The 27660-nt window shown below is 36.7% G+C and overlaps 1 protein-coding gene across 1 annotated transcript; it reads left to right on the forward strand.

Annotated features, from left to right (window-relative positions):
* The first annotated feature begins 8807 nt into the window (after positions 1 to 8807).
* On the forward strand, positions 8808 to 27453 carry LOC142343853 (ATP-dependent zinc metalloprotease YME1L1-like). The gene is made up of 9 exons (XM_075395218.1): positions 8808 to 9130; positions 9277 to 9477; positions 16274 to 16437; positions 17001 to 17206; positions 22649 to 22828; positions 23374 to 23555; positions 24462 to 24617; positions 25100 to 25228; positions 27106 to 27453. The coding sequence occupies exons 1-9, from the start codon at positions 8846 to 8848 to the stop codon at positions 27355 to 27357; spliced, it is 1755 nt and encodes a 584-aa protein (XP_075251333.1). The 5' UTR covers positions 8808 to 8845; the 3' UTR covers positions 27358 to 27453.
* Positions 27454 to 27660: the final 207 nt, after the last annotated feature.

The following is a 27660-nucleotide window of genomic DNA, read 5'->3' on the forward strand; positions in this document are numbered from 1 at the left end:
TGTGATTTATAACGACTAACATCTCTGTTTTATCTGCATTAGATGTGAGTTGATTCTCTGTCACGTATTTGTCTGTTCGTTCTAATATATTTTCAATATTTTGAGGAAAATCTTCATTATTTTAAAAGTTGCATAAAATACTAGTGTCATCCGCAAATTAAACATCAGCATTTTTACTTTCCAGTCTTTCAGAAAAATCGTTGACATATAACAGAATAATAAGAGGTCCTAACACATTTCCTTGTGGAACACCAAATAAAAAGCCAATTTTACGCAATGTGTTCGGTTTGCGAGAAACGATATGAGAACTAAAATTGTTGATTGAGAGAGTTTGAAATTTTCAGGTTTATTGAGAAAGATCTGATGTAAAAGTGAATTGAAAATTTTGCAAGATCCAAGAACACACCATCTGTGTCTTTGTTATCTTCCATATTTCCTATTATTTTTTCAATAAAGTAGAAGAGAGCATCAGTAGACGACTTTCTAGATTGGAAGCCGAATTGTTTTTTTTGTTCAGGAGCGAAAATTTTCCAAGATATTCTACTAACTGATTAAGTTAAAGTCTTTCGAAATTTTATGCAAAAGTTGATGTTACGGAAATTGGACGATTATTAGTTAAAACCGAAACATCTCCTTTTTGGTGTGATGTGTGCGTTCTTATGAATTGTTGGAAAAATTTTCTCTTGAATGCAATCGTTAAATATAACCTGAAGATGTGCTCCAATAGAAAATTTTCTGGATTTCAAAGCCCAAGCTTTTGATGTATACCGGCCCTGGTGCTTTGTTGTTGTCTAGATTGTCAATACCTTTATAGATTTCCCTCAAAGTAAAAGGTCTAAAGTTAAACTCTTTAAATTTCCGCACTCTTTTTTTGACGTTCATTGGAACAATCTAAACTCTGTAGATGCCCATTTTGCTAAAAATTCTGTTAAAAGTGTTACAGATTGACTTCTTGCCGTTCGTTTTCTAACGACTTTCTTCAATTTCAGTGATGCTTAGACTGTTATTTGTCTTTCCATTTTTTCCTTAATGAATTTCCATTTTTTGAGGTTTCAATTTTCTTAAAAAAATCCTCTGAAAATTGAGATTGTGTTTCTTCTAAGTTTCGATTTACAAGGTTTCGATACTTTTTAAATGACAGAAATGATTCAACACTTTGTATCAATTTGTAGTCATTGAAGTAACGATGTTTCTCAGCAACTAACTATTTATTTTTTTTGGCACTCATGGTTTCTCTGAACTAGTCTTTTTCATATTGGAAACTATTTTTTTCTCCTTTGATGACAAAAAATTTCTGTTAAACTATGCAAACATTTCATTGCAGTTTCTTTGGTGATAAACTGTTCTCCAATCTGTAGGAGCCAGATCTTTATTAATTTTTTTGTTGAAAAAAATTTTTGTACCTCGCCTAATCAAATAGTTTTGTTTTTCTTCTTACAAAAAATGTTTGCTCTGAAAAAAATTCATATTATGATCAATATCGAAAGGAAGTAAGCTGATATTCTAACTAGTGATTTGCTCATTAGTCGAAAAACAGTGATCTATCGATTATTTTTATTGTTGTTTATGCATATAGGGATATCAAAGTTGAACAACTGTAATATTAGTCCCGCCGCAAAATTCTGAAGGCTTTTTTGCCCATTTATGCTCAACATATCAAAGATATAATCACCAAAAAGAGAATATTATCAATAGTTGAGATCGCATTAGAAACCTCTGCACTTAATTTGTCTAAAAGAAGTCACCCAGGCTCTGATGTGGACAATAGGAGATGTCAATGAGACTTTTTTCCGCTAAGGGATTGCCTAGTTCCAGCTAAAACATTTCGAAAAATCTTGGATCAGCTAACTCAAATTCTCTTCCCAATCTTTAGCTGCTCTTGTTTGATGTGACCGATTTTTATCCATAAAAATGTGCTCGGCGCTGAGGATTATATTAAAGCTCTGTTCTTCGCTCAGCCAAATTTCAGCTACTATAACAATAGTTTCTGAGTCTAGCAGCTGAAGCAAGTTTGATATATCTTGAAGCTTATTTTGTATGCTGCGAGCGGTGAAATGTAGAAATTTTTTGACATTTTGAGCGCCAAATAAAGCATCATCCAAAGTAGACAATTTTTAAGCAGTAAAGGGTCCGGAATTTTTTTTCTATGTCACCACAAAGAAGCAAAAAATATTTTTAAGAAAAAGTAGAACAGTACGAACAGCCGCAAGGATTAAGAACATCAGCATTATCTGGAAATAAATCAGCACATTTTCTAACTTGTCATGTTTCTTATTTAATTGAATTAAGTAACGTTGCTTAATGTATACTTGGTGTTTCACATTTCCCAAAAAACAGAAAGCAAAAACAAATGGTGAAAATATCATGTCAAAAATGTTGCTTAACCCAAGCAAAGTGCAAATTTCTATGTAATTTCCGAGGTTGAATTGTATTTTGTGATGCTGGAAGGTTATGTTTTTATGTTTTATGTTGCAGTGACATATGTTTTCCACCAGACTTTTTATACCGCCATTGTTTGAATGAACTCCACTAAAACAAATATTATCGATTGCCAGCGCATTTTCCGAAATTTCAATCCGTGGCCAAGGATAGGAGCCATCAAGCTCCAGGCTTATCATTTCCAGATGATCATTGAATTTAGATATTTCCTCGTTGTTTGTTTTTCTTCCGTAGCAACCATCTTTTATCGGACCAATTTTTCATATAGCAACACAATGAGGTTTGAATTTTAGCATGCATTTTTCGACCGTTTCTTTGAGCTGAGTTGCTGCCTCCTGTCCAGAAACACCTTTGTCAGCTAATTTTGACTGACATGTACAATTAATGTTTCCGTTTTAGCTCCAGGGGAATATCAACCGTATTAGAAATACTCTTATTGTTGCTGATGAATATGAGTGGATTGCAGTCTGCTGCGAAATGTCATGCTGATTTACTTTCCCAAAAGTTTTATCAGATATAACTAATTGCTTAGCTAATCAGGGTATCTTTTTGGTTTATTAGTTTTCAGTGGAGGATCAACGCGATTGTTGCTTTTTGACGTCTCCTGTCTCTCTAGTAAAATATCAATAACTTTCGGATTTTGTGTTTGGAAAAATTCGATATATCTTTCCATGCGATCAATGGTTTCTTTTTGATCTTCGACAGTTAATTTTTGCATTTCATAGTAAACAATATCTTTTTCAAGTTTTGTAGTGATATGGTCTTTTTCTTGTATTTTTCCTAGGTCTCCAAAAGCATTGAAATTAGTTCTTCCCTGTTGCATATCTCGAGAACTTTTTTTTAAAAAAAAACGCGTATTTGCTCTAGTTGAGACATTATAAAAATGTAAAGGATTTTTATTTTTCGTTAGTGACCTGAAAGTGAATTTAAAAATTCAAGTAGAGGCAAGATTGGAATGTTGATGAAGCAGACAGAATACTCAATAATACATTTATGTCTACTTTTATCGGTTTCATTAAAAAAAAGAAAAATGTTCGAGATGAAATCAAAAATAAAAATTTTTTTTGATCGTCGTAAGATAGGATACCCAAAAGTGCGATAATTCAATAACTTGAAAGAATATTCAATATTAAAACAACTTCTGAGTAAAAAAGGACGAAAAAGCCTTGTTGTGTATGCAAAATCAAAAAGAAGCGAATAAAAAAGGGTCAATTAAGAGGAAGCCCCGCCCCTAAAAGGGTAATCGGTGAAATCGGGGGCAGCAAGTCAACTCCTATGGGTAATTATAAGTTCTGGGAGTAGTCAAAAATTGAAACATTAAATGCAATAAAAATAATTAAATCATCAGAATTATAATCTTAATAGATATGGTAATAAGCAATAAAGTATGTGTAGTGATTTTGAATCATGATTAGAAAAAATATAAAACATTTAGCACAACAGCCTGTCTTCTACAATGGTTCCTATTGACGCCTCTACTGCAGGGTGCTTGCGCATGGAGCGTGCACCACGGAGGCAGAGTATACAGCTACGCAAAAGAGCGAAACTTATTTTGTCATTATGTACGTGATCACGTCCGAATATGAATCTTCTTTCTTATCGCAGATCCTGGAAGTTAATCTCTGTATGGCTTTTGATGCTGACAGACCAGCTCCTCCTGTACACGAGAAGATTAATGGACAGAAGATCGTTTTCTCGAATTCGATTATCCCCTGGTCGTATTTCAGCTTCTTGGTGGACTCGCTATATTTGTAGGAATTCGATGTGCTTCTTTAGCAAATCTTCGCATACGGATTAAACACTTTCACATCAATGAACGTTCTACTGAAACGTGATTTGAAGAAAACATTAGCTTTGATATCTAGTCGAGTGCCGTCATCAACAGTGGTGGTTCTGTTTGCGGAGGTTTCCCCTTGCAAAGACTGTAGACAGCGCTCTAATTTGACATCATCACAGACCTCATTGACCAGCTTGGCAGAAGAGTCACGGATGTCATTGTGTCTTTGTGTCTTATGTGCGTATAACCACATTTTGGCCAATGAAGAGCATGAGCTACAACAAAGTTTCCTCCACATGCACATCTTGAGGACAATTTTACGGGCTCCCATCCATATCTAAGAGAAATTCCATCTCTAAAGTCTCCCTTGGTTAAATCAAAATGATATATTTTCAATGGAAGTGCATTTAGCAAGCATGATGTTCTTTTTTCCATAGACAAATCTAGAGAATATGCCTCTTTATCATTGATGAGGTCTTTGATTGCCAACTTCTTCGCTCGAGCTTGTTCCTCTTTTCTTTTTCTGATTTTCTGAAGGACTTTTTCCTGGTGAAACTCTGCATCTATAGCGTTATGATTCTGTAATGGCTCACAAATCTGAATAGATCTTTCATATTCATTTGCCATTTCTTCAGGAAGAAGAATGCTTAGGCCACCCTCATAAACGGAAAGAGAGAAAACTTTCCGGTATCTGTTATTGTTAGAGGCAAGATTCAACATTGAAGTTATATATTTTTATCAATTATTTTTTTCGGTTTTCTTCAGCAGACTGTCCGAGTTTGCAGTAGTCCTAGCAATAAAGGTCAATTCGGGTTGCAATTCGATAGTAAAGGATTTGTACACATTCTGAGGGGACACCTTACTATGTTTGGCGAGCTTCTCAAGCATGGTAGAAAAGTTCACTGACTTTTCTATCAGAAAATCGTTACAGCTTCCATCGGAACCAAAAAACTGAACACAGAACTCGATGACCTTCAATAAATCAACATCTAGTTCCGAAAAACTTTCATCGCCTTCTGAACAAACTCAGGTTTTGTAATGAGATGACTTTCGATCACATTATAATCGAATGCGCCGCCATGATCATAAAGCTTGTTTAGCACAATTCGCAGTGATTCAAGGCTACCCGACACATTACCGTCATCTGCGTACCATTTATGAGTCAAATTTTGATCTTCGAGCATGTCGAAAACAGCAAGTGCAGCCATTCCGTACATTGCCATGGCTATTGGATCAAATTGTGTTGTTCCTTCCTGAGACTTGATTACTCTTTTCTCAACGAAAAAGGTTTGATGGGATCTTATCAGGGTTTCTGATTGCTGTATAAATTGAGGGACGAAAATTTCTGATGCTTTTTAGATAAAGATATCTATTGAAGTTATTAAACGCGTTCCTGGCATCAATCAGTAGATTCTCTTCAGTACGATCTTCAAGAAGGCGCCGCCGGAGTGCATGGATAGTATGTTCGATGCCACTTATTTGTTCAAGGCACATTTGAACGTTTACCCCAATTAATTGGAGATCTGGTATAACACACTTAACAATACTCCTACCTATAATTCTTCTTAAGACCTGGCCAACACCAATTGGTCGAACCCCAAGGCATTTATCTAGTGCAATCAGACGACAAGAGTTATAAGAAACTAACAAATTTAGTTCTTCGGTGGCAATTCTGGTTGCAGGTTTGGACACTGTTTTGCAAAGATTGACTGAGAAGGATTTGTATGATGTCAAAGGTTTTCTCAATTTGCCTGCATCAAGACCAGATGGGCCAGTGATGCCATTTTTGTTTTCACTGCAGCGCGTTTTATTTCAGAGCCATTGATTTTTTCGAAGATAGAACAAGATGGAACTGCAGATCCCGATTTTTCAGGTCGGTTACCACGTATTTAAGATCAGCTTTCTGATTACATGGGTGCTTTTCTAGTTGGAGATCGAGTACGGTGCAATTTTCTCCTTTGATAGTCACTTTATCAGATGTTCATAGCACTTCGTTTTTTGCATCTTCCGAAAGATATCGTAAAGCATTCGAAATCGTACCAGACTCCATTTGTTTATCGAAGGCTTTAATTTAATCCACTTCTTGTTTTCTATTGAATTTCTTTAAGCGCTCCTGAAGTGCATCAAAAAGGTAGTCGATTTTGCACCTGATCCACAGATCGAGCCTTCTAGACAAAGTATTTGTTATTGAAGCGTCATTTTCACTTTTGGATGTCGCGAAAAGCAAATGAGGCTTTATCATTGTGCAAATCATAGCGCATTCAGTCTGAGGTCCGTCTTCAAGCGTCCTGGTAAGAGGGATGTTCATAATATTTGCAATTTTGAAGCCTACTTTACTTTTGCTAATGGTAAAGACGATTGGTTTCCAGTGAACTATTTCATTGTAAATTTTCCGTTGAGTTTCTATTTGTTCGTTTTAAAAATTTTTTAAAGAGTTGAGTGGTTCTGGGGGTGTCTGAATTGAGGGTGTTGGGCCATGTTTAGCTGTTTCATGAGTGTCAATTTTTGCTAGCTCACTACAGTGTTTGCAAATGAAGTTTAGATGGTGATCGTTTTTAGTTGAAGGACCGCTGGATTTGACATGCATATATGTACCGCAACTGTAGCACCAAACTCCACCTCTTCGGAAGTGAATAGAGCACTTAGAATCAATTGAAACTTAAATCTGAAGTTACAGACATCTAAATGTAAAACCAACGCAGAATGGAGCACCTGTTACACTTGCGACTAACGTTCCAGGTGTGTTGAGTTTGAAATTGCAATAGATGGTTCCACGCAAAATGTCAGCGAATCAGTAACACAAAATATGATAGCATGGAAAACCAGTTCTGGATGTGCTCATTCTGCCGCGAAAATAGTAAGACTGACCTTAACCATTCGTCAGAAACAAAAGTTTTGCTAAGAAATGTCGACGATATTGTTAGAACAGTTAGAGGTGACAAAAAGAGGTGTTAGATGCAGTCATTAACCTCCATCCAAATCTTCAATTTAAATTAGAAACAACGGATGAAAAAAAAACAGATAGCCATTTCTGGACATGTCAATTAACGTACAACCGGAGGGGATAATTTTTTGCACATAGCATCAAAAACCATCATGTACTGGAACAATTCTGAACTATCGTAGCTGTGCATCCCTTCAACATAAGAAGAGCTTTATACAGGGAACAGTACAACGCCTGTTTCGCGCCACTAGCAACTGTGAAGCGTTCCATGAAGCATTGACAAAAAATGAATAAATTTGGGAAAGTAATCAATATCCTGGGCATTGGATAGGGGATTTTGTCAAGGATAAAATTAACCAGCTGCGAACGAAAGAACCATGAAAAGGATAATAGTGCTGGTGTTGCCGTAAAACAACAGAAAAATACTGAGAAACATCAATTTGTCTTACAGTACAGAGTCAACAGCTCTAATGAATTTGTAAAGAAGCTGAACAAAATTCATCCTGTACAGACAATTTTCACCACTCGGAAACTTAAGAGCTGTTTACCTAGCCCTAAGTCTAGTTTTGATAAATACCGCAAATCCCACTTGGATTATGAGCTCTTTTGTTATGGATGCAAATCTATCTATGTCGTGCAGACATGCCGACATATTACTACAAGGGTTGCAGAGCTTGCCAAGGCAGACTCACCGATGGGAATACATGCAAGTGAGTGCAACGGTGATAAAACAGCTTTCCAGTGGAAGATATTAGACCAGTGCGGCAACAAATCTAAGTTAATGACACTAGAGGCGCTCTATATAAGAACACTGAAACCAGCCATCAACACGCGCGACGAATACCGAACACGAGAATTGACACAAAGCTCAGTTTGGAGGTGAAATTCCAACTTGAGTGAAAGACACGTTATGAAAAGAAAATTTCAACTTTTGAATTGAACAAAACAAAAGTAAGTTTAAGGTAATTTATGTAGGTTTTTTAATAAAAAACATGTCGATATGCATTTGCTACATCAAATCGAAAATATGTATTTCATCAGATGTTAAATATTGTAGATACGACTGTAGATATGTAAAAATTCATCTTAGGTTTCCTTGATAGAGTGATTTTAGTGATTCGCATTTTGTTTTTTGGCCTTTCGTTTTAGCATTTTGTGTTGTTTATAACCTGACGACGAACTCAGAGTTCAAAAACGTTCGTAAGAAAGTTTTAAATTGACTATCCTTTTGTAAATCTAGAACACTTAGAGCAATGGGTTTGAGTATCTGACATTGTCGGGGGAGGCTGTTCACCGAGTGTAGATTATTGATTAAAAGTTAGAATTTATTTGGATTTAAAGTTATTGGTTGAAATTATTAATTTAAAATTTAATGTGTAGATTAAAAGGCTGCTGCGGTTCTTAACGTTTAACAGAGGTTAATAATAATAATTTGTACATCGGAGTTGACTTACCGCTTCCGATTTGACCAGCCACACCCTTTTAGGGGTGGAGTTTTCCCGTTGATTTTCAGTACTCACCGAATTACTGATGACGTCGCGATTATTAATTGCCCTTGAACGAGGCTAATATTTTACGACTTGTGGCCTTTTTCCGCGCTGGCTAAAGTTTGTCTGTTCGGTTTCAATATGTGTTGTTAGCTATGCTGCAGGTATTGGTTCTATTTTTCTAATTTCAGAATAGAAATGCAGAGAGCAAGGCTAATAGTGCTCTCAAAATGTGATTTACAGAATTTTGGATTTGGTTCTCGGTTACGTGGATTCAAAACAGTCTCTAGTCAAGCACGCAGGAAACGAAACGGTGAAAAGGAAATACAAGAAGTTATTGACACTGCTCTCAAAGAACAGCGATTTTCGACTGCCTTCAGAGAAGATTTCAAGAAACATTTTTTTCATGGATACAATAGTGTTTTCCGTTCTAAGTCGCCAGACAGGACATTATTTATGGCCCTCTTCAATTTTTCCTGTTCTGTGAGTATATTTGCGCTGCATTTCTTTTAAGACATGTGAGCAGTTTTGCATCAGTTTTGGCTTTGAAAAGTTTAGTGTTGCTGCCTGTATTTTTTCAGATCGTCATATAGAGATTATGCAAAAATTCTTTGCGTATTGTGATTTAGGTAATCATCGGGAGTTCAATTGTCTTCATGCTTTATGTTGTCTACTCTTCAGTTGAGATCAAATTTGAAAATATTGGAGGTGGCGAGAAGCGAGGCAAGCATTTAATGCACGCGAAGGAGATGCCGAAAGTAAAGTTTACTGACGTGAAGGGTTGCGATGAAGTGAAAATTGAGCTTGAGGAGTTCGTGTCATATTTAAAAGTAAGTACTCAATTATGTGAAATGCGCTTGAAGTATTCAGTTTTCGTAACTTGAATTTCAGGAAGATCTCGAAATATGAAGTTGAATGGAGGCTTAGCTCACTACTCGAATATAAATTTTTGATCTTCTATAAACCTTAACGACCTTAACTGAAATGCAATTCAGAGCTAATTTTTGGCTTAATGTTTGTCGCTGTTGAAACTTTGTAACAGGTGTTAATAGACTTTTGGGATGCTTAATAATAATAATAATAATAATAATAATAATAATAATAATAAAAATAATAATAATATAGACTTTAGAGTAAACTCAGGGGTTCTTTAGACCCATATCAATTCAATCAGTCACAGTTTGAGTAGTTTTAAGTCGTTTCTGTACAGAACAAGTACTAATAGGACATCCACATCTTATATGCCAAGTGCAAGAAGTCAGTTCGTTGTAGTATTCTAGAAAATATTCCCAGTAGATGTCTGATAGTCGGGTTTTCAGAGTTTCTGTGTCGTGAAATAAGTCAATACTGGTACTAAGCAGGTTTGCAAGAGTTGATGCCCTATACCAAAAGTCCGCCTTTTGCCGAGTCTTGAGATTTTCATTTGCATTAATTTTGAGAGTTTTAGTAGACGACCTGGTTCGCGAATCTGAGAACGATATGTACTTCTGCGAGTTGATATCTACTTTTCCCGTAACAATGGAAGAGAGGAGTAGTAGATCATGCATCTCGAAATATAAGGATACCGGTAGAATCTTTAGAGTCTCTAATCGCTTTTTGTAGCTACTCTTAGAGTCGGAAAGTATCCACGCTGTTGCTCTTCTTTGTACAGATTCAATCATTTTCGTAGAGGCATTGTTTAGAAGAAGGACTTCACTTCCATATGAGAGAATGGGCATGACATACCCGCAGTAGGCACTTAGTTTTAAGAACTGACTGGTTTTCAAGCTTAGGTTTTTCTTATTTTTGGAAGAATGCACCAGTAGCTTTCTTGCACCTCTCCTCTGCGTGGTCGTTCCAGGAGAGATTTTCCGTTACAATGATTCCAAGGTCCTTCTGAGACCGTACTTTCTGGACAATCTGATCGTTTACTACTAGTTGGTGTTCGCCTTTAAAAATCTCCATTTCTGTTACTTTGTCAGAATTTAATTTCATGTCACTTTCAATACACCTGTTTTCAATACAGTAGATATCCTGCTGTGTGTCCCTCCAGTTTGTACACACAAGCTTGATGTCGTCGGCATATGCAAACGTTGGAGACGTAGTCTGTTTTAGTAGTCCATCCACATAGGCTAAGAAAAACAGGGGACCCAAACGAGATCCCTGCGGAACTCCGCTTGTAACTTTCAATTTTTGGGAAACTACGATATTGATTTTAACACGTTGATATCTGTCAGTTAGGTAGCTTTGTATGAGCTCAAGTAGTCCACCGCCAATTCCAAAGCTGCTCAACCTGAGAAGTAACATCGAATGATTTACTCGATCAAAGGCTTTTGAAAAGTCGATACAGAACACTATGAATTTCATTTTCTTCCACGGAGAAGTTGCTGTAAACTTGCGATAGAAAGGAAATCATTTGCGAGATGGCAGATCGTTTGGGGGTGAAACCGAATTGTTCGGGTTGCAATTTCTTCCTTATTCGCAAGTCAATGGCGTCGTAGATGAGCTTTTCAAAAACTTTCGAAATAACGCACAGCAAACTGATAGGGCGGTAATCTTCAACGTTATTCTTACTGCCACTTTTATGAATTGCGGTTACATCTGCACATTTTCAAACAGAAGGAAACAGTCGCTTGTTGCAACAAGTTTTGATCAAAAGGAAGATGGACGAGGTTAGAGAAGGGCTGAGATTTTTAAGAACCTGCGGGGAAATACCATCAGGGCCTGCTGATTTACTAGCGCACAAACTCTCCAAAATTAGTTTTATCTTCTCTTCTGTAACTTTTACGGTGCTGATACAATCAATTTGAAGCGGTTGCAGGTAGTTAACATTATTTTGTGGAGTTCCAGGAGAGAAAACGCTCTGAAAATATTTAACAGCTCAGCCATTTCCTCAGGACATTCTGCAAGGTTGTTCCCCCACTTCATGTTTGATGGCCAACCGTCATTCCTCCTAATTGCTTTCAGGTACTTTTGGATTTCAGAAAACTTCCTACCAGAAAAGACTTTCGTTTCAAACGCCCGTTGTTCTTCAGAGAGCTGCTGCTTTAAGGTTTTCTCTAATTTTTTATAGTCTTGGCTAATGACCTTCGTTTCCGCAGATTTCGTCTCATGGTTTCGCAGCACTTGATCAGATGGTATGAAGACGGGGAAGCCCATGGTGGAAGACTTCGACGATGTTTGGTTTTACGTGGTACATTTCGTTCAAAGATATCGTAGAGCCATTTGTACCAGGTTTCAATCACAGGACTTCAACATTGCTGAAGCAGAATGGTTGAAATGGTTCGAGCATTATGGCGCTATTAAGACAATTCCAGTCGAATTTGGAGAGAGAAAAAATTGAAAAGTCAAGATTTCGTCTGGGCGTAACAGGTCTTTTGTAAGTAGCAACTTGCAGATTTAAGTTTGAGTAAACAGCAATATGATCGGGAAGCAATTTTCCATCAATTTCGTATTTCCCAGTTGTTGCAAAGTCAAAACCGACATCATTAATTAGTGCAGGATTGTTACATAGAACAACATCAAGACTTTTGCCGTTACTGGTGATGGCAAACTGCTGGAAGTTAAGTTCAATCAATCTGTCCAGAATAGTATTTTCGTACAAATCATGAGAATGATACGAAAGCCAGTTTACAAACTTCAAGTTTTTGTCGCCAACAAGTATAACACCAGCTGCATCTTTTGTAGACTGAAGGCTGACTAGATGCTGCAGGAGGTTACAGAAGCTCGATTCGTGCCAACGATATGGACTGTCTTTTGGTGGGTTGTACAAGCAGCAAAGAATGATAACATGCTTGTATCCGGCATCGCTTACAATCTGTAGCTCAATGACAAGGCAATCAAAAGAAAAATTTTCAACATGTAGAAGTCCAGCTTTAAGGTTTTCAGATTCTCTCACACCTATAAGTACCCCACCGTGTCGAGTGTTTCCAGGTCTTGCGTCTCTGTCACATCGAAAAACAGTGAAATCAGGTATAAAGAGCGCTTTAGTCGGTACAATATGTGTCAGCCAAGTTTCAGTCAAACAAATAATATTATAGTCAAGTGAACATAAAACATTAGACAGACTCATTCTTCTATCAATCTTGAAAATACTTCTGACATTGAAGTTTAGAAGTTTGAGATCTGTTGTCGGGACATAGCCGTCTAGTCAGTGGGTTTCGTTTGGTATAGTTGCCCAATCTTCGCCAATTTTTTGTTGGAGCTTTAAATTTCGAATTCGCAGATTTCTTGGTTCTGCTCCTTCTTCGATCATTTCTCGACGCTTTTTCAGGGCAGCATTCTCAACAGCAAGTTCCTCCTTTGTAAGCTCACGGTCCAGGAAGATTCGTTTGTCGTAGTCTTTCATTTTTCTCGCAGAGAAGAATTATACGTTTATCTTCTTGATTTGAAACGTTTACAATCAGCATTCGACAGTTCCCAGGTTTTGATGTATCTCTCCTTCCGAAGCGCTTTAGCCCAGTAACTGTGCAATTAACATTCAAGTGAAGAAAGACCTTGCGGACGTCTTCCTTTGATCGTCTAACTTTCTCTGCAATGCGTCACCTGAAGACGACTCAGGGACACCACGAAGTCTAATTCCAGCTGTATCTGTAGTGTGTGAAGCTACTGTTGACGTTGGCATCGCGGCCACTTGAGCGAAGGTTTTTTTCAAATCTTTTACACAACTCGTGAGACCTGTTAATTCTTCTTGCCTTCCTCCACTATCCGTCGTCGCTTTTTCTGCAACCTTCTCAACAGATTCTCTGATATCCTGGATCGCGTTTTTCAAGTCGGCATACTCATTGCGGAGATCTAGTGAAGCTGTTTCTTTTACAATTGAACTCAGGACGAGTTCTTTCCTACTTGTGGCTACACATTGATTGCAGAACAGTAACAGATTTGCTCCTATTTCTTTTATTGCAGCTATTGCAGTTTTAGACAAACCTGCGCATTTTTCATTAAGATGCATAGTTTTATTGCAAGACACGCAATGAAACACATGTTCATCAGCCGCAATTCCTTTTTGACAGGAGTTGAATTTACTTGACTCGGCAAAAGACATACCTGCTTCGCTGCCCAACCTCGCCAGCGTGATAATTAAACCCCACAGTCAAGGCTAGGAAAGAAGCAAAAATGTCTCTTAGATGGGTCTTTAGTCTGTTTTCTCAAATCACTGAGGTTGATTGAGAGTTTGCTTTCTTGATTTTGTCTCGCTGTTTCTTCGAGAATTTAGTTCTGGGCGCTCGTTGTTTTTTGGAAATTTTTTCTGGTGTTTGCAGTTTTCTGAGTCGTGATACAATGGTTTTTACCAGACGAGATTCTAGGCTTGTTGGAGGATGCACTAAACCTAGCTTTTGTACGTATTTTGGATTTTTCTGTTTCCGTTTGGATATGAGTCTTTTTCGAACGTCAATAATGGTAATTCCCGTCTCAGACAACTGCTTGTATACGTTTCGAAGACCAAATCTTTTACAGTACAGGACAGCTGCGATATTGTCTTTAAAGATTTTTAGAATCTGACACAAGGACTCGATTGAACAGGGCTCGTAATTATTGCTCTTGTGGGCAGACAACGAATTGCTTATAACGTCGTGCCAGATAATAAGTTTCCGTTTCTTCTCAAGACAACCACGCACAAGCAAATTTTGCAGTACCTTCAGTTGATTTCTGGCTTTGGGGTTGAACGACAATCCGGGTAGGGTGAAAGACTTTTGAATATATGGTGCCTTTGCTCTGTAGTCCCAGGAATATAGGGTTTTGTGTAGTGAACTGGCTCCAACGAAATAGTACATTCAGAGACTGCAATGATAATCTTCGCCTGTCTCTAAAATCCCTCTAATTGAAGGCTATCCAGTTCTTACAGGCCAAACCATGATCCATCACAACATAGCATATCTATTTAATAAGTTTATATTTCTGTAGCTCTAGTTCTTTAGTTCGGCTTTAATTATATACGCACTAAAATCTTCGCGCTACTTTGAAGCTCAATGTTATACTTTACTGGCTTCAGGGCGCTGAAGCGCTCTCCTGACATATAAACTTCTGCAACGGCAAGAATGGACGAAGGCAAATTGAAGGTGGGAATTTATATGTATACAGGTGTTGATTTTCGGTGTCCAAATTCTATGCAGAAAAATGATTAAAAGAAAAATTATTAAAAATTAAAGTTTTTTCTCTATCCCAGACTTTTTTCTACTTACTTCTGCTTAAGAAAACTGCAATAACTGTTTCCAAATCGATTAAAATGTCTGTTCAACAATATTGTTGGAGGGTTACACAAATTCCCGGTTCATGGAAGCATGGTTTGGTCTCACCAATCTTCAAAGATGGTAATAAAAGTGAGGTGAAAAATTATAGACCTGTAACACTGCTCAACATCATATCCAAAGTTTTTGTGATGTTAGTTTTGAAGTTTTTCTCAGAACATTTGTTGAACAACATTACATCCTGTCAATTTGGTTCTGTACCGCGGAGGTCTGTAATCCTGCAGCTTATCATGAGTCTGTCTATTATCTTTGAAAATCTTAGTGCATCAGAAGAGTTCTGTTTCCTACTGTTGTTTGATTTCTCTAATGCCTTTGACAAAATAAAGCATTCAGTTTTAATGAAGAAGTTAGCAAGCATGAATATACCACAAGGACTCTTTTTACTTGTTAAAGATTGTCTGACTGGCAGAACACAAAGCGTAAATCTTGACGGCTACCAATTGGAGAATCGTCTGGCCTCTTGCGGAGGTCCTCAAGGCTCTGTACTGGGACCTATCCTTTTCCTGATCTACATTAACGCCCTGCCAAATGTCTTTTCGTCTCTGGCACTCTTGTTTGCAGATGATGTAAAACTAATCCATTGTTTAAAAAATGACAGTCTAGACAAGCTGCAGGTTGACCTAAACAACCTCCACAATTGGAGTGTCCAAAACTGCTTCCTTTTCAATTACAAAAAGTGCTCTTTTACACAAGTTGCTTTCGGGAGACGTCTCGAGGAAGTTGTACTCTCTAGAAAATAATTTGATCCAAGAGAAGAGAGTCGTTAAAGACCTTGGGCTAACTATAGTCGACACCCTAATTTGGATAGAAAATGTGCAGAATCGAATAGCGAACGCAATGAAGGCGTTTTATCTCCTCCTTCGAAGAAACACCAGCTGCCAAATTTTCTTGAAAACAAAGGTTCACTTATATAGAGCTATTATAAGCCCGACATTAATGTTTGCATCTGAATGCTGGGAGCTAAAGTGAAACGAGTATCAAATTTTAGAGCGGTTTAGTAAAAAGGTCATGAAATGGATGACAAACAAATTGTCACAAAGAAGCTATTGTTCAAAGCAATATACTGCCACCACTCTACTTTAAAATCCTAAAAGATCTTCTACTTTTTAGCAGTATAGTGTCAGAAAAGTACGATGTCGGCTTGAGCAACTATTACATTATTCAATGGGCCGGAAGATCTAGGGTTATACTGCCAAAGATTCGATACGAAGCGCAGAGACTCAATTTTTGGTACAGAACTGGATTTTGGGGTGAACATCCTCCAAAAGAAAATAAACATTTTCGACAACATTAGGGGGTGTTTATTTGCAATTGGAAAACCCACATGACATTTTAACTTGAAATGATCTGAAATGACAATTTGTGAGGGGGCAATAAAAAGATTATGCGTCTATTACAGGATCCTTCTAAGATTGCTCGTCTTGGTGGGAGGATGCCTAAAGGTCTGCTGATGGTGGGACCTCCAGGAGTTGGGAAGACGTTGCTGGCCAAGGCCCTTGCTGGTGAATCTGGAGTGCCTTTCTACTATGCAAATGCTTCCGAGTTTGATGGCATGTTTGTCGGGTAAGACAACCGAACTGTGAGCTGAAAAAATCTGTTAAGGTCGAATTTTACTTCTTGCTATAAATTTAGTTCCACCTACCTCTGATACTAGTTCTGTAACGTTTTAACTATTGGCTTAATTTCGTGTCTGAGGATAAACTAATCCGTGCTAATACTGCACCAAGTTACCAATACACTAATAGTTCATCCCTACAGGAATTTTTCGCAAACTTAGTTCAATTCCAATTCTGCATTGGCTCAACCAACTCGTATTTATAATAAATCCAACATTAATGTGGTTCATCTAGAAGTAGGTTAGATAACTCTCTGTAATGAAGTCACTGAGAAAATCTGGTATTTGTCGAGAAGTGCCTGGTTAGTTCGAAATGTCAGCCAAATTTTTTAATTGGCTTGAACTGATTAGTAGCGTAACCTTGCTTGAAGAACGCACTTGCAAGTTTTGAAATCTGCTAGGGTATAAAGGAAAATCAGGCCGTCTATAATTTTGCGCTTCAGAAATATGGCCTTTTAAATTTTGCACGCGGGTGTTCAAAGAGTTGGATAATATCGTTAAACAACTTTAGATCGGGTGCCAAAATGATTCGAGAACTATACGATGAGGCGAGGAGGAACACACCCTGTGTAGTTTTCATTGATGAGATTGACTCCATTGGACCCATGCGGCTTCTGAGTTCTAGTTCGGGTGCCTCCTACACATCACGTGACACTATTGACCAGCTGCTGGCTGCACTTGATGGTTTCAAGTCCAATGAAGGAGTTTTGACAATTGGTCAGTGCCGTGTTCCCATATCAATTAAGAGAACAGAAATTTAATCAAATTCATTCTTATTATTGTTAATATTATTTTTATATTGATACAAAAAAATTACTGTCCGGCTATACTACGTACTAATGGAAATTTGACGTAATCTACAATTTTAATGGCAGTTGACGTAAGCTGTTGCATTAATGGATAGTTTAACTCGTGGTGTTCCTATATAATATTGGTTTCAAAAGTAGTATACGTCTTTATTAATAGCCGCACAGCGCTAGCTGGGGCTATTATTGGCCTTCTCTTGGTTTTTTACAATTCAAAGAATTTGAATTGTATTGGGGCGCTGTCTTTTTTTTTAAGATCTGTTCACACATTTTCATGATTTTTGAAGTCAAATTAGAGTAGTGATTTTGGTCACGCAGAAACAGGAAATGGAGCGAAAAAGCGAGTGGTTTTGCGGCGTGAATTGTTTTCGCTCTAATTTTAAAGTAGTGAGAAAACGGTGTTTGAACAAAAATTCGGTTTCTCGGTAGTGGTTTTTTGTTCACATGCGGCAATTTCACTCTGTTTTTTTTACTGTTTTTTCGATTTTTTGGATCGGATTTTTTTCTAAATGGTTTTCCCAATCCATTCACAGCTCATTCTAGGCCTAGTTTTTTGTTTGAATTAAATTTCCATTTCGCGCTAGTGGTTTTTTTGTTCACATGCGGCATTTTGACACTGATTTTCTGTTTATTTCTTAATTTTTTATTCTGATTTTTTAAAAAATGGTTTTATCAATTCACTCATTGTCCATTCTAAGTCTAGTTTTTATGTTTAGTCAATGAAAATTCTTTGAATTATACGTCAGGACTTGTCCTGCTATGTTTTTTTTATTTCGTCGTCATGATTTTTGTTACGACCATATGACGTCACAGCAACTTTTTGTTCATTCGTTCATGCAAATTCAACTGAATTGCATGTGTGACGTCATTTTTCGCTCTTAGTGGAGCGAGTTTTTTGTTCATGCGCGTGATTAAATTTTTGGTCACACTTGACTTACCTCACTCTCAAAAATGACTTCCTCACTTTAAAATTGACTTTTAGTTACTTTAATTCAGAGAGATAAGGTCAAATGGGCGTGTGTCACTCTAAATGAAGGTTATTTGAGATCAGCCAATAGAGGCAGCAGTAACTTATACAGATTTTGAATCAAAATATAACAGATCAGCCTTCAATGAAAAGACGAATTTTTTGGTCTGTCTTTTTTACTGTTTTTTTTAGACTGCCGATCTACGAATCTATTGCGGCTATTTTCTGGCAATCTGCCAGCAATGTTTTAATGTGATTTGGAACCGAAATTTTTTCTTACAGGAAAAATTCTCAAAAGCATGTTTTTTTTACCAAAAAATTAGGGAGGCTGCGTACTCGTCTAGGGGGACATACTGAAAAGTGACAATTTTTGCAAGTTAAGCCCCCAGAAATTAGTTGAAGCCAGTTTTTGAAAGGGAAGATGAAGCTAACCTCACGAGCTAATTCAAATTTGCCAAAAGCCACAATTTTCAAAATTTTCAGTTCAAACATTTTATAAACATAATTTTGCAAAATTAACAATGGTAAAGCTACGATGATAAATAATTGCTCCCGAACGAAGTTTGCATCAATTATTGTAAACGCAGTCTTTTTCTATAAAATTTTCGCTTGACCGTTTTTTGAGCTTCTGTTCTGTAAGATTCTTTGCTCTCAAGTGACTTTTTTTCGCGTTTGATTTCCTATTTTTTCCGTATTCTTTTTGCGTGTCGGTTTTCGCACCCATGAGCAATATTGAAGCTACACTCTAAATTAATTCGGCCCCGCCCGAGAGCATTTCATGCGACGTTAGTCGGTTTATGAATAGCCGCAAAACGATAGCTGGGTCAGTTATTGGCCTTCTCTTGGTTTTTTACCAGTCTCTTGGTTTTTTACAATTCAAAGAATTTGAATTGTATTGGGGCGCTGTCTCTTTTTTTTAAGATCTGTTCACACATTTTCATGATTTTTGAAGTCAAATTAGAGTAGTGATTTTGGTCACGCAGAAACAGGAAATGGAGCGAAAAAGCGAGTGGTTTTGCGGCGTGAATTGTTTTCGCTCTAATTTTAAAGTAGTGAGAAAACGGTGTTTGAACAAAAATTCGGTTTCTCGGTAGTGGTTTTTTGTTCACATGCGGCAATTTCACTCTGTTTTTTTTGTTTTTTCGATTTTTTGGATCGGATTTTTTTCTAAATGGTTTTCCCAATCCATTCACAGCTCATTCTAGGCCTAGTTTTTTGTTTGAATTAAATTTCCATTTCGCGCTAGTGGTTTTTTGTTCACATGCGGCATTTTGACACTGATTTTCTGTTTATTTCTTAATTTTTTATTCTGATTTTTTTAAAAATGGTTTTATCAATTCACTCATTGTCCATTCTAAGTCTAGTTTTTATGTTTAGTCAATGAAAATTCTTTGAATTATACGTCAGGACTTGTCCTGCTATGTTTTTTTTATTTCGTCGTCATGATTTTTGTTACGACCATATGACGTCACAGCAACTTTTTGTTCATTCGTTCATGCAAATTCAACTGAATTGCATCTGTGACGTCATTTTTCGCTCTTAGTGGAGCGAGTTTTTTGTTCATGCGCGTGATTAAATTTTTGGTCACACTTGACTTACCTCACTCTCAAAAATGACTTCCTCACTTTAAAATTGACTTTTATTTACTTTAATTCAGAGAGATAAGGTCAAATGGGCGTGTGTCACTCTAAATGAAGGTTATTTGAGATCAGCCAATAGAGGCAGCAGTAACTTATACAGATTTTGAATCAAAATATAACAGATCAGCCTTCAATGAAAAGACGAATTTTTTTGGTCTGTCTTTTTTACTGTTTTTTTTTCGACTGCCGATCTACGAATCTATTGCGGCTATTTTCTGGCAATCTGCCAGCAATGTTTTAATGTGATTTGGAACCGAAATTTTTTCTAACAGGAAAAATTCTCAAAAGCATGTTTTTTTACCAAAAAATTAGGGAGGCTGCGTACTCGTCTAGGGGGACATACTGAAAAGTGACAATTTTTGCAAGTTAAGCCCCCAGAAATTAGTTGAAGCCAGTTTTTGAAAGGGAAGATGAAGCTAACCTCACGAGCTAATTCAAATTTGCCAAAAGCCACAATTTTCAAAATTTTCAGTTTTCAAACATTTTATAAACATAATTTTGCAAAATTAACAATGGTAAAGCTACGATGATAAATAATTGCTCCCGAACGAAGTTTGCATCAATTATTGTAAACGCAGTCTTTTTCTATAAAATTTTCGCTTGACCGTTTTTTGAGCTTCTGTTCTGTAAGATTCTTTGCTCTCAAGTGACTTTTTTTCGCGTTTGATTTCCTATTTTTTCCGTATTCTTTTTGCGTGTCGGTTTTCGCACCCATGAGCAATATTGAAGCTACACTCTCTCTAAATTAATTCGGCCCCGCCCGAGAGCATTTCATGCGACGTTAGTCGGTTTATGAATAGCCGAAAACGATAGCTGGGTCAGTTATTGGCCTTCTTTTGGTTTTTACATTTCAAATAATTTGGATTATTTTGGGGCCCTTTCTTTTTTAAGATCTCTTCACATATTTTCATCGTTTTTGAAGTCAAAACTTTGGTCAGGCCGAAACAATAAGTGGTTTTGCGACGTGATTTTTTTAACTCTAATTTTGAAGCAGAATGAGAAACCCGTGTTTGAACAAAAGTTGCTATCTTTCTAGGGGTTTTTAGTGCACATGCGGCAATTTGACTTTAATTTGCACTGTTTGTTCTCAATTTTTATCGGATTTTTTTTCTAAATGGTTTTTCCAATCCATTAATAGTCCTTTTTTTGTTAATTCAAAGAAAATTCTTTCAATTAATACAGGACTAGTCTTGCTATGTTTTTTAATTGCCGCGAAGCGATAGCGGCTATTATTGGAGACATCATGGGCTTTTTTTAATTCGCCGTCTCCATCAATGATTCTTACGACCTGACTTCCTGGAATTGACTTTTTCAATGACTTCAGTGACTTCTACTGCTTTGCAGTTAAAATTTGAGTGCGCGACGTCATTTCTGCTTTTAGGTCAATTGCGTGACTTACCTAAATCAAAAAAATTACTTCTGAACTCACTTATGGAACTTTAAGTTTTATGAGCATTTACTAGTTGAAGATCAATAGTGTGCATCTAAGTTGTGCCAAACTTATATGCCCTAATTCTTGAGTATTAGAGACTCGAGTTTTTTTATTTCGAATATCAATTCTGAAAAAGCTCTTCAAGGGTTTTTTCCTTATAGACCGTATGTGTCATAAAATTGACAGTCCGAATCTAACCCAAAAAGTCTAGTGGTCTATTAAGGGACTGGTGGTCGATCTGTCAATCTTATTTCTTTAGGTGTTTCAATTCATGGAAGGCCACAGGCGTCTATCGCGGCTATTTTCCGACAAAATTTTGGCTATATTTTTACAATTCAAAGAATTTGAGTTGTATTGGGGCTCTGTGGTTTTGTTAAGAGCTGTCTTTTTGTTCACACATATTCTAGATTTTTGAAGTCAAATTGGAGTGATGATTTTGGTCATGCCAAAACAGGAAGTGGGGCGAAAAAGCGAGTGGGTTTTGGCTTTGCGGTTTTGGAACTTTTTCATTTTTTCATTTTAATTTTTAAGCAGAGTGAGAAAACGGTTTGTGAACACAAATTCGCTTTTTCGCTAGTGGTTTTTTGTTCACATGCTGCATTTTTGCTTCGTTTTTTTTAAGTTTTTTTTTGAAAGAATTTTTTTTTGAAGTGGTTTTCTCAATCCAGTCATAGGCCATTCGAGGTCTAGTTTTTGGTTGATCAATAAAAATTCTTTGAATTGTAGGCCAGGACTGCTATGTTTTTTTATTTCGTCAAAATTTTTGTTACGACCATCTGACGTCACAATCTCTTCACATCTGCTTTTTGTTCATTTTTTCCTGCAGTTTTAATTGAATTGCGTTCGTGACCTCATTTTCACTCTTAGTGGAGCTAGTTTTTATTCATTCGAGCGATTAATTTTTCGGTCACACGTGACTTACCTCACTCTGAAATTGACTTTTCTTTAGTTGAATTCAAAGAGATAAGTTCAAGTGAGTGTGTGTCACTCCAATTGAAGGTTATCTGAGAGCAGCTAATTGAAGTAGCAATAAATTAAACTTAAAGATTTTTGATGAAAACATAACATTTATTAAAAAGTGTTTTGTGGTCTTTATATTTTTGTCATTTGGGTCTTTTACTTTTTTGAAACTCCAGTTCATGTAAGTCAATTTTGCTGTGTATAGGAGCTTTTGGCACTGCTGACTGTTGGCATTTTAAAACAGGAACTTGCGTGTTTTGAGCTCGTTTAAAGCAGTCTGTATTGTAAAATAGCTGAACGAATTCAGTTTTTTCTCTCTAAAGCCCTGTAGTGCAATGGTTAAATATTTTTCAGGTGCAACCAATTTTCCTCAGAGCCTGGATGCAGCGTTGACTCGGCCGGGCAGATTTGACAGTAAAGTGACAGTTGGCTTTCCAGATCGTAAAGGCAGAGTGGAAATCCTAAAACTCTACTTGTCCAAAGTGAAAATGGGCGAAAATGTTGACTTGAATTTACTGGCCCAGAAGCTAATAGGTAACTTTTTAAAATCTATTGATTTAATTGAAATCCTTTGCAAAATTGTTCCAATTATAATGCTATATTAATAATTGGGTATGAATGCAATAGCATTAAAAATAACTTTGGTTTCTCTGAAAAAGATTAACGAGCCAAATTTCAACTCAAAAGTGAACGTATGTTTGTAAACTTTTTCTTTTACGAAAGAAACCGAGCTATTTTTCAGTTCAATAGCAAAAAAGTTTTTTTTGAAGATCTTTTAACATTCTCGAATGTGCTTTGTTGAAGAGAGCCAAAACAGATGCAATATGAAGTGCTGTAACTTGTTTCATACTATATTTGAGCGCCGCGAGCTTGACAATATGTACAATGTCTCAAGGTTGTCTCATGGTCAATTCAAGAGCAGGATAGAATGAGAACTTATGAAACTGATCAGGCATAGTTGGAATCTTAATGTTGAATTAATAGTCAATCAGTCATTTTACCTTCGAATATCTAAGGGTTAAACTGTTATATTGCTAATTTGCATGTTTTATCACACAAATAGGAAGTGTTTTTTTCAGGTTTCAACGGTGCAGACATAGCCAACATAGTGAACCAGGCTGCTCTCTCGGCTGCCAGACAGGGAAAGAAGGCCATTATGTTAAAAGATTTGGAGGAGGCTATGGACAGGGCGAGGAGTGGGAAAGAGCAGAAGACTAAGAAATACACCAGCTACAATCTCAAAACCATTTCCACAAATCAGGTAACGGTTTTTTTGATAATCAGTCGTGATGCGGAAGTTTACTGCATTGTATGTGGGTGGTGGCCAGCTAAATTGCTTTGATCCTAGTTGAATTCAAACTAGGAACCAGGAATTTGCGTAATCCCAATCGAAAAACCGTATCTGGGTCTGTTTGCAGTGTAAATGTATCCAGGCAGCGGTTTCACTCTGGTATTTTTCAAGCGCAAATGTGTCCAATGGAAAATTGCACCATGCTGAACTCGTCCAGTTTAATAACAATTCATGTTCCGAGTTGTCGGGTAAATCATTTTCGATTTAAAGCTTGTTTTTAGCAAGATCAGGATTAAAAAAAGACTATGTACCAAAGATTAATAGAAATTCTTTAACAAGATATACCCGAAGACTTATTCGAGACTTATTTTAAATTGCTCTCGAATAAGGTTTGAAGCAATTATTGTAAACGTGTCTTTGTGCATTTTTTAAATTTTAAAACTGTTTTTGCGCTTTTGTACTTTTGAAATTCTATTTTAGATATACTTTTGAAATTCTATTTTAGATACAATGTAATGAAATTGATTCACAATATTGATGTTAAGAGTAGCCCAAAAGAATTGAATGATGTCGTTCAAATTAATATCTGATGCTTTGATTGAATGTTTCCGCTTTTCACGATGATGTGAACTTTGTTTCGCTTTAACAGGTTTCTTTTCTTGCTAACGATAATTGATATTTTTGTTAAGACAAAAATTTACAATGATAGAACAGTGTAGTCTTTGCTTGTTCTGCCTTTTTCTATGCTTCATTTTCCTTTTTTTTTTACATATTGTGCAATTGTAATGCGACGAAACGTGAAAACGGATACCATCAGAAGAATTTTGTCCCCCCATGAGAGGCAAGTAATTTGAGGACTGGGCGTTTTTTTTGCAGGCAGGTCATGCATTGGTTGCTCTGTTGAGTGGTCGCAATGTACATCGGTGCTCGGTGCTTCCAGTTGGAGCTGGACAGGGCAACACACAACTGGTGCCGCTGGAACACGAACACAGTGTCTCAGTGGCAGCTCTCAGAGACTTCATTCTTTTCAAGGTGTGTAATGAGATAATGCAGCTCTTTTGTATTGTATTCTAAACTACTTGGGATCTGTTGAATTTCTACCATGAATAATTTTTTCTTCTTAATTAGTGAGTGTTTTCACTGATTAGCCTACTAAGAGGTGCCAAGAGCCATGAAAATCCCCATGTATAATAAAAAAGATTCTATTAGCTCTTGCGCGTCTATTTATATATACTATGTTTATACGTATGTCATTATATGTATGACATCAATATTTTTGAAGTATTTTATGAAAAGCAAGGAAAGTTATTGAGTGAAACAAAAAAATTTTAAAGATAATTTGAGAATAAAATAATTATGCAATCAGTTTTTGCCATTCATCTTAAGGTCATTTATGCTATCAGTCGTTCTTAGAGTCAAAGATGTTACTGTCATTTGAACCAAAGTTCTAACTTTGTAATTCTAACCTTTCTGAGTTTAATATGTTGACCGGATTTAACAGTAATTGTGTTTAGGTAGCTGGGCGTGCAGCTGAGCAGTTGATGCAAGGAGAGAGTCAGTTGAGTGTGTACTCAAATGGGAATCTACTGGACGCATTCAAACGGGCCAGAAACCTCATCCTTAGCTATGGATACAGTGAAAAGGTATCCCAATTGCTGCTCTGCATTTTTCACTTTTTCTTTTCCTTTAAAAGTCGGTCTGGTAATAGTCACCTTACATTAGACTGTGGGGTACAGAGCCTCGCACATTTTTAGTCAAATGACTTAATGCTATTTAATTACAAGCAGCCGTCAGCCTCTCAACAGCTATTATGTAGGCACTCTCCTTTTTAAACTTCAAAGAATTTGAATTGTATTGGTGCGCTGTGTTTTTTTACGAATCGAAGAGGAGTATTGGTGGAGCGTCTTTTTTTGATCGTTAAATTTTTGGTCTTTATCTAATACAGGATGTAAAGCCGCTTGTGAAAGCTAAGTGTTTAGGTGAAAACTAATACTAGAGTGACGAGAGAGTCCTTATCTGTTCATGTCGTTTCTAAGAGAGAGCGAGAAAAGTGCGTGTGAAAAAATTTTCTAACATATTTCCAAAATATATGAGCGGTTTATTTAGATTTTGCACCTTTTTGAATTTGTATTGTTGTTCCGAAGCTGGTCTCGCTAAATACAAGTCTAATTGGATCTCCCATGAAGCCTGATTGACTCTGTTTGAAGACGAGTTTATTGGTAATAATTTTACTGGTAAAAATTTGTTTCTGAATTTTTTTGAAAATTTTATTGTTGCCTGTATTTAATGTTACTTTTGTGACGTGGTCCTGAATTATTTTCCTTACACTTGATATATGCTTTTCAAGTGATGAATAGTGCGATTGGTGTTCAAGATTTCAGGTTTTAGTTGCGTGTTTCAATGACTTTGATTCCACTTAATTTCAATGACTTTTGTAAAAAGCAGTTTTGGCAAAATGTCGTTTCGGTTGTCCTTTTTATTCGTATCTCAATAGTTCTCTACAAAGTTGTTGTTTGCTGTCTTGACTACAGTTGTGCAATAGTTTTTTGAAGTTGACGTTGTTGGACGCATTAACTTCGATACACCTATTTTCCTAAAACACATTTTTTCTATCTTTCCCGTTTGTGCCTCTAGCTTCGTGAGTGCATGTTATTTGCAACCCAAGACGCACGTGTCATATTTCTACATAATCATTTACTATGTAATGGTACGTGCTGTGTGACGACGGTGGTGTAATACATACTGAGCGTTACAAACGGGAAAGATCCCAAATTTTTTTTAGGCTTTTGAAGTGTTTGGTTTGTTTTCCTGGACGTCCTGATTAATGATTTGCTTACTATCGGCGATGGTTCTCCTAATTAGGCTAATAGTGTTGTCTTCAGTTTGTCAAATACTTTGAATTTTAATTCAGGACTTGTCCTGCTATGTTTTAATTCGCTTTACGTATTTTCAGTTTACATAAGTCACGACTTTTGACTTACCTCACTCACTGTTTCAACTGAATGGAATTTAGAATTCAAGCAGTATATCTATGCAAATACGGTTAAGGTCAGAAAGTGAAATCAAAAAACATGGGTTAAACCAATAAATCACGGGTGCTAAACCTTATTTTTTAATAATAATTGAATTAAGTTATCAATTGGTGTTTGCATTAAGCTAATTGGTTTTAGTATTAAGCTTATTGCCCACCTATTTAGAGGCTCCGCTCAATTCACCATATTTATCAAATCTAATGAAACTGCTGACCAAATTATAACACTTTTTTTTATAGAAAACAGTAAATATGGGACTGTAAATCACAGTCTACTATCATTTACCGATTAAGCTCTTGTCAAAAGCTTAAAATATGAAATAAGCTGAGTCTATCAAAACCAATCAGAGTAACAAGAGCAAAGAAAATGTTTCACGCTAGATCATCTGTGTTTTTGAACCTTAATCAGATCGTTTGGATTCCATTCTTTTCGACTGTCCTTAAACCAAAGGAAAGACTCCATCGGCTTTGAGTAGTTGTTGTGTTAAGATTGGAATAATCAGTGGAGAAAGCAAAGTGAGCAACGAGACGCTGACTCTAATTGATGAAGAGACAGAAAGAGTAGTGAGCGAATGCTTCAACGAGGCCCTCGCAATCCTCACAGAACACAGATCGGAGTTGGACAAATTGCAACAGCACTTGGCCAAAAAGGAGTCACTAACTGGAGATGATATTGAAGAGCTACTGGGTCTGAAGAAACGAACTAAGATAAAGCCTGCGGCTGTCCCAGCTATACCATAATTTAAACAAAATCGATTTATCATTATTATTATAGATGGCTTAGATTTGTTTTGCTTTTCTGTAGAGGGAATGCCTGTAAATATAGAATTAATGAGATGCAACTTTTTCGGAAAAAAATTAGGGAACGTGGATCTTCTTGCAAAGTTATTTGTTTATGGAGAGAAGATTGTTCATGGCAGTAATGAATTATGAAGATAGTAAAACTATCGAACTGACAAAGATAACCAAGGCAAATGAAAGAACTGCAGCAACAATTTCCCTATGGTTATTTGTCCACCAACTTGTTACAAATTAAAAATCCCG

This window comes from Convolutriloba macropyga, chromosome 8 (assembly GCF_964194025.1).
Source record: "Convolutriloba macropyga chromosome 8, txConMacr16.3, whole genome shotgun sequence".
NCBI lineage: Eukaryota > Metazoa > Xenacoelomorpha > Acoela > Convolutidae > Convolutriloba > Convolutriloba macropyga.

Coding starts and splice junctions, on each gene's coding strand:
- LOC142343853 (XM_075395218.1), top strand. CDS start 8,846: ATGCAGAGAGCAAGGCTAATAGTGCTCTCAAAATGTGATTTACAGAAT. Junction 24,618..25,099: donor GAGACTTCATTCTTTTCAAG/GTGTGTAATGAG, acceptor AATTGTGTTTAG/GTAGCTGGGCGTGCAGCTGA. Junction 25,229..27,105: donor GCTATGGATACAGTGAAAAG/GTATCCCAATTG, acceptor TGTTGTGTTAAG/ATTGGAATAATCAGTGGAGA.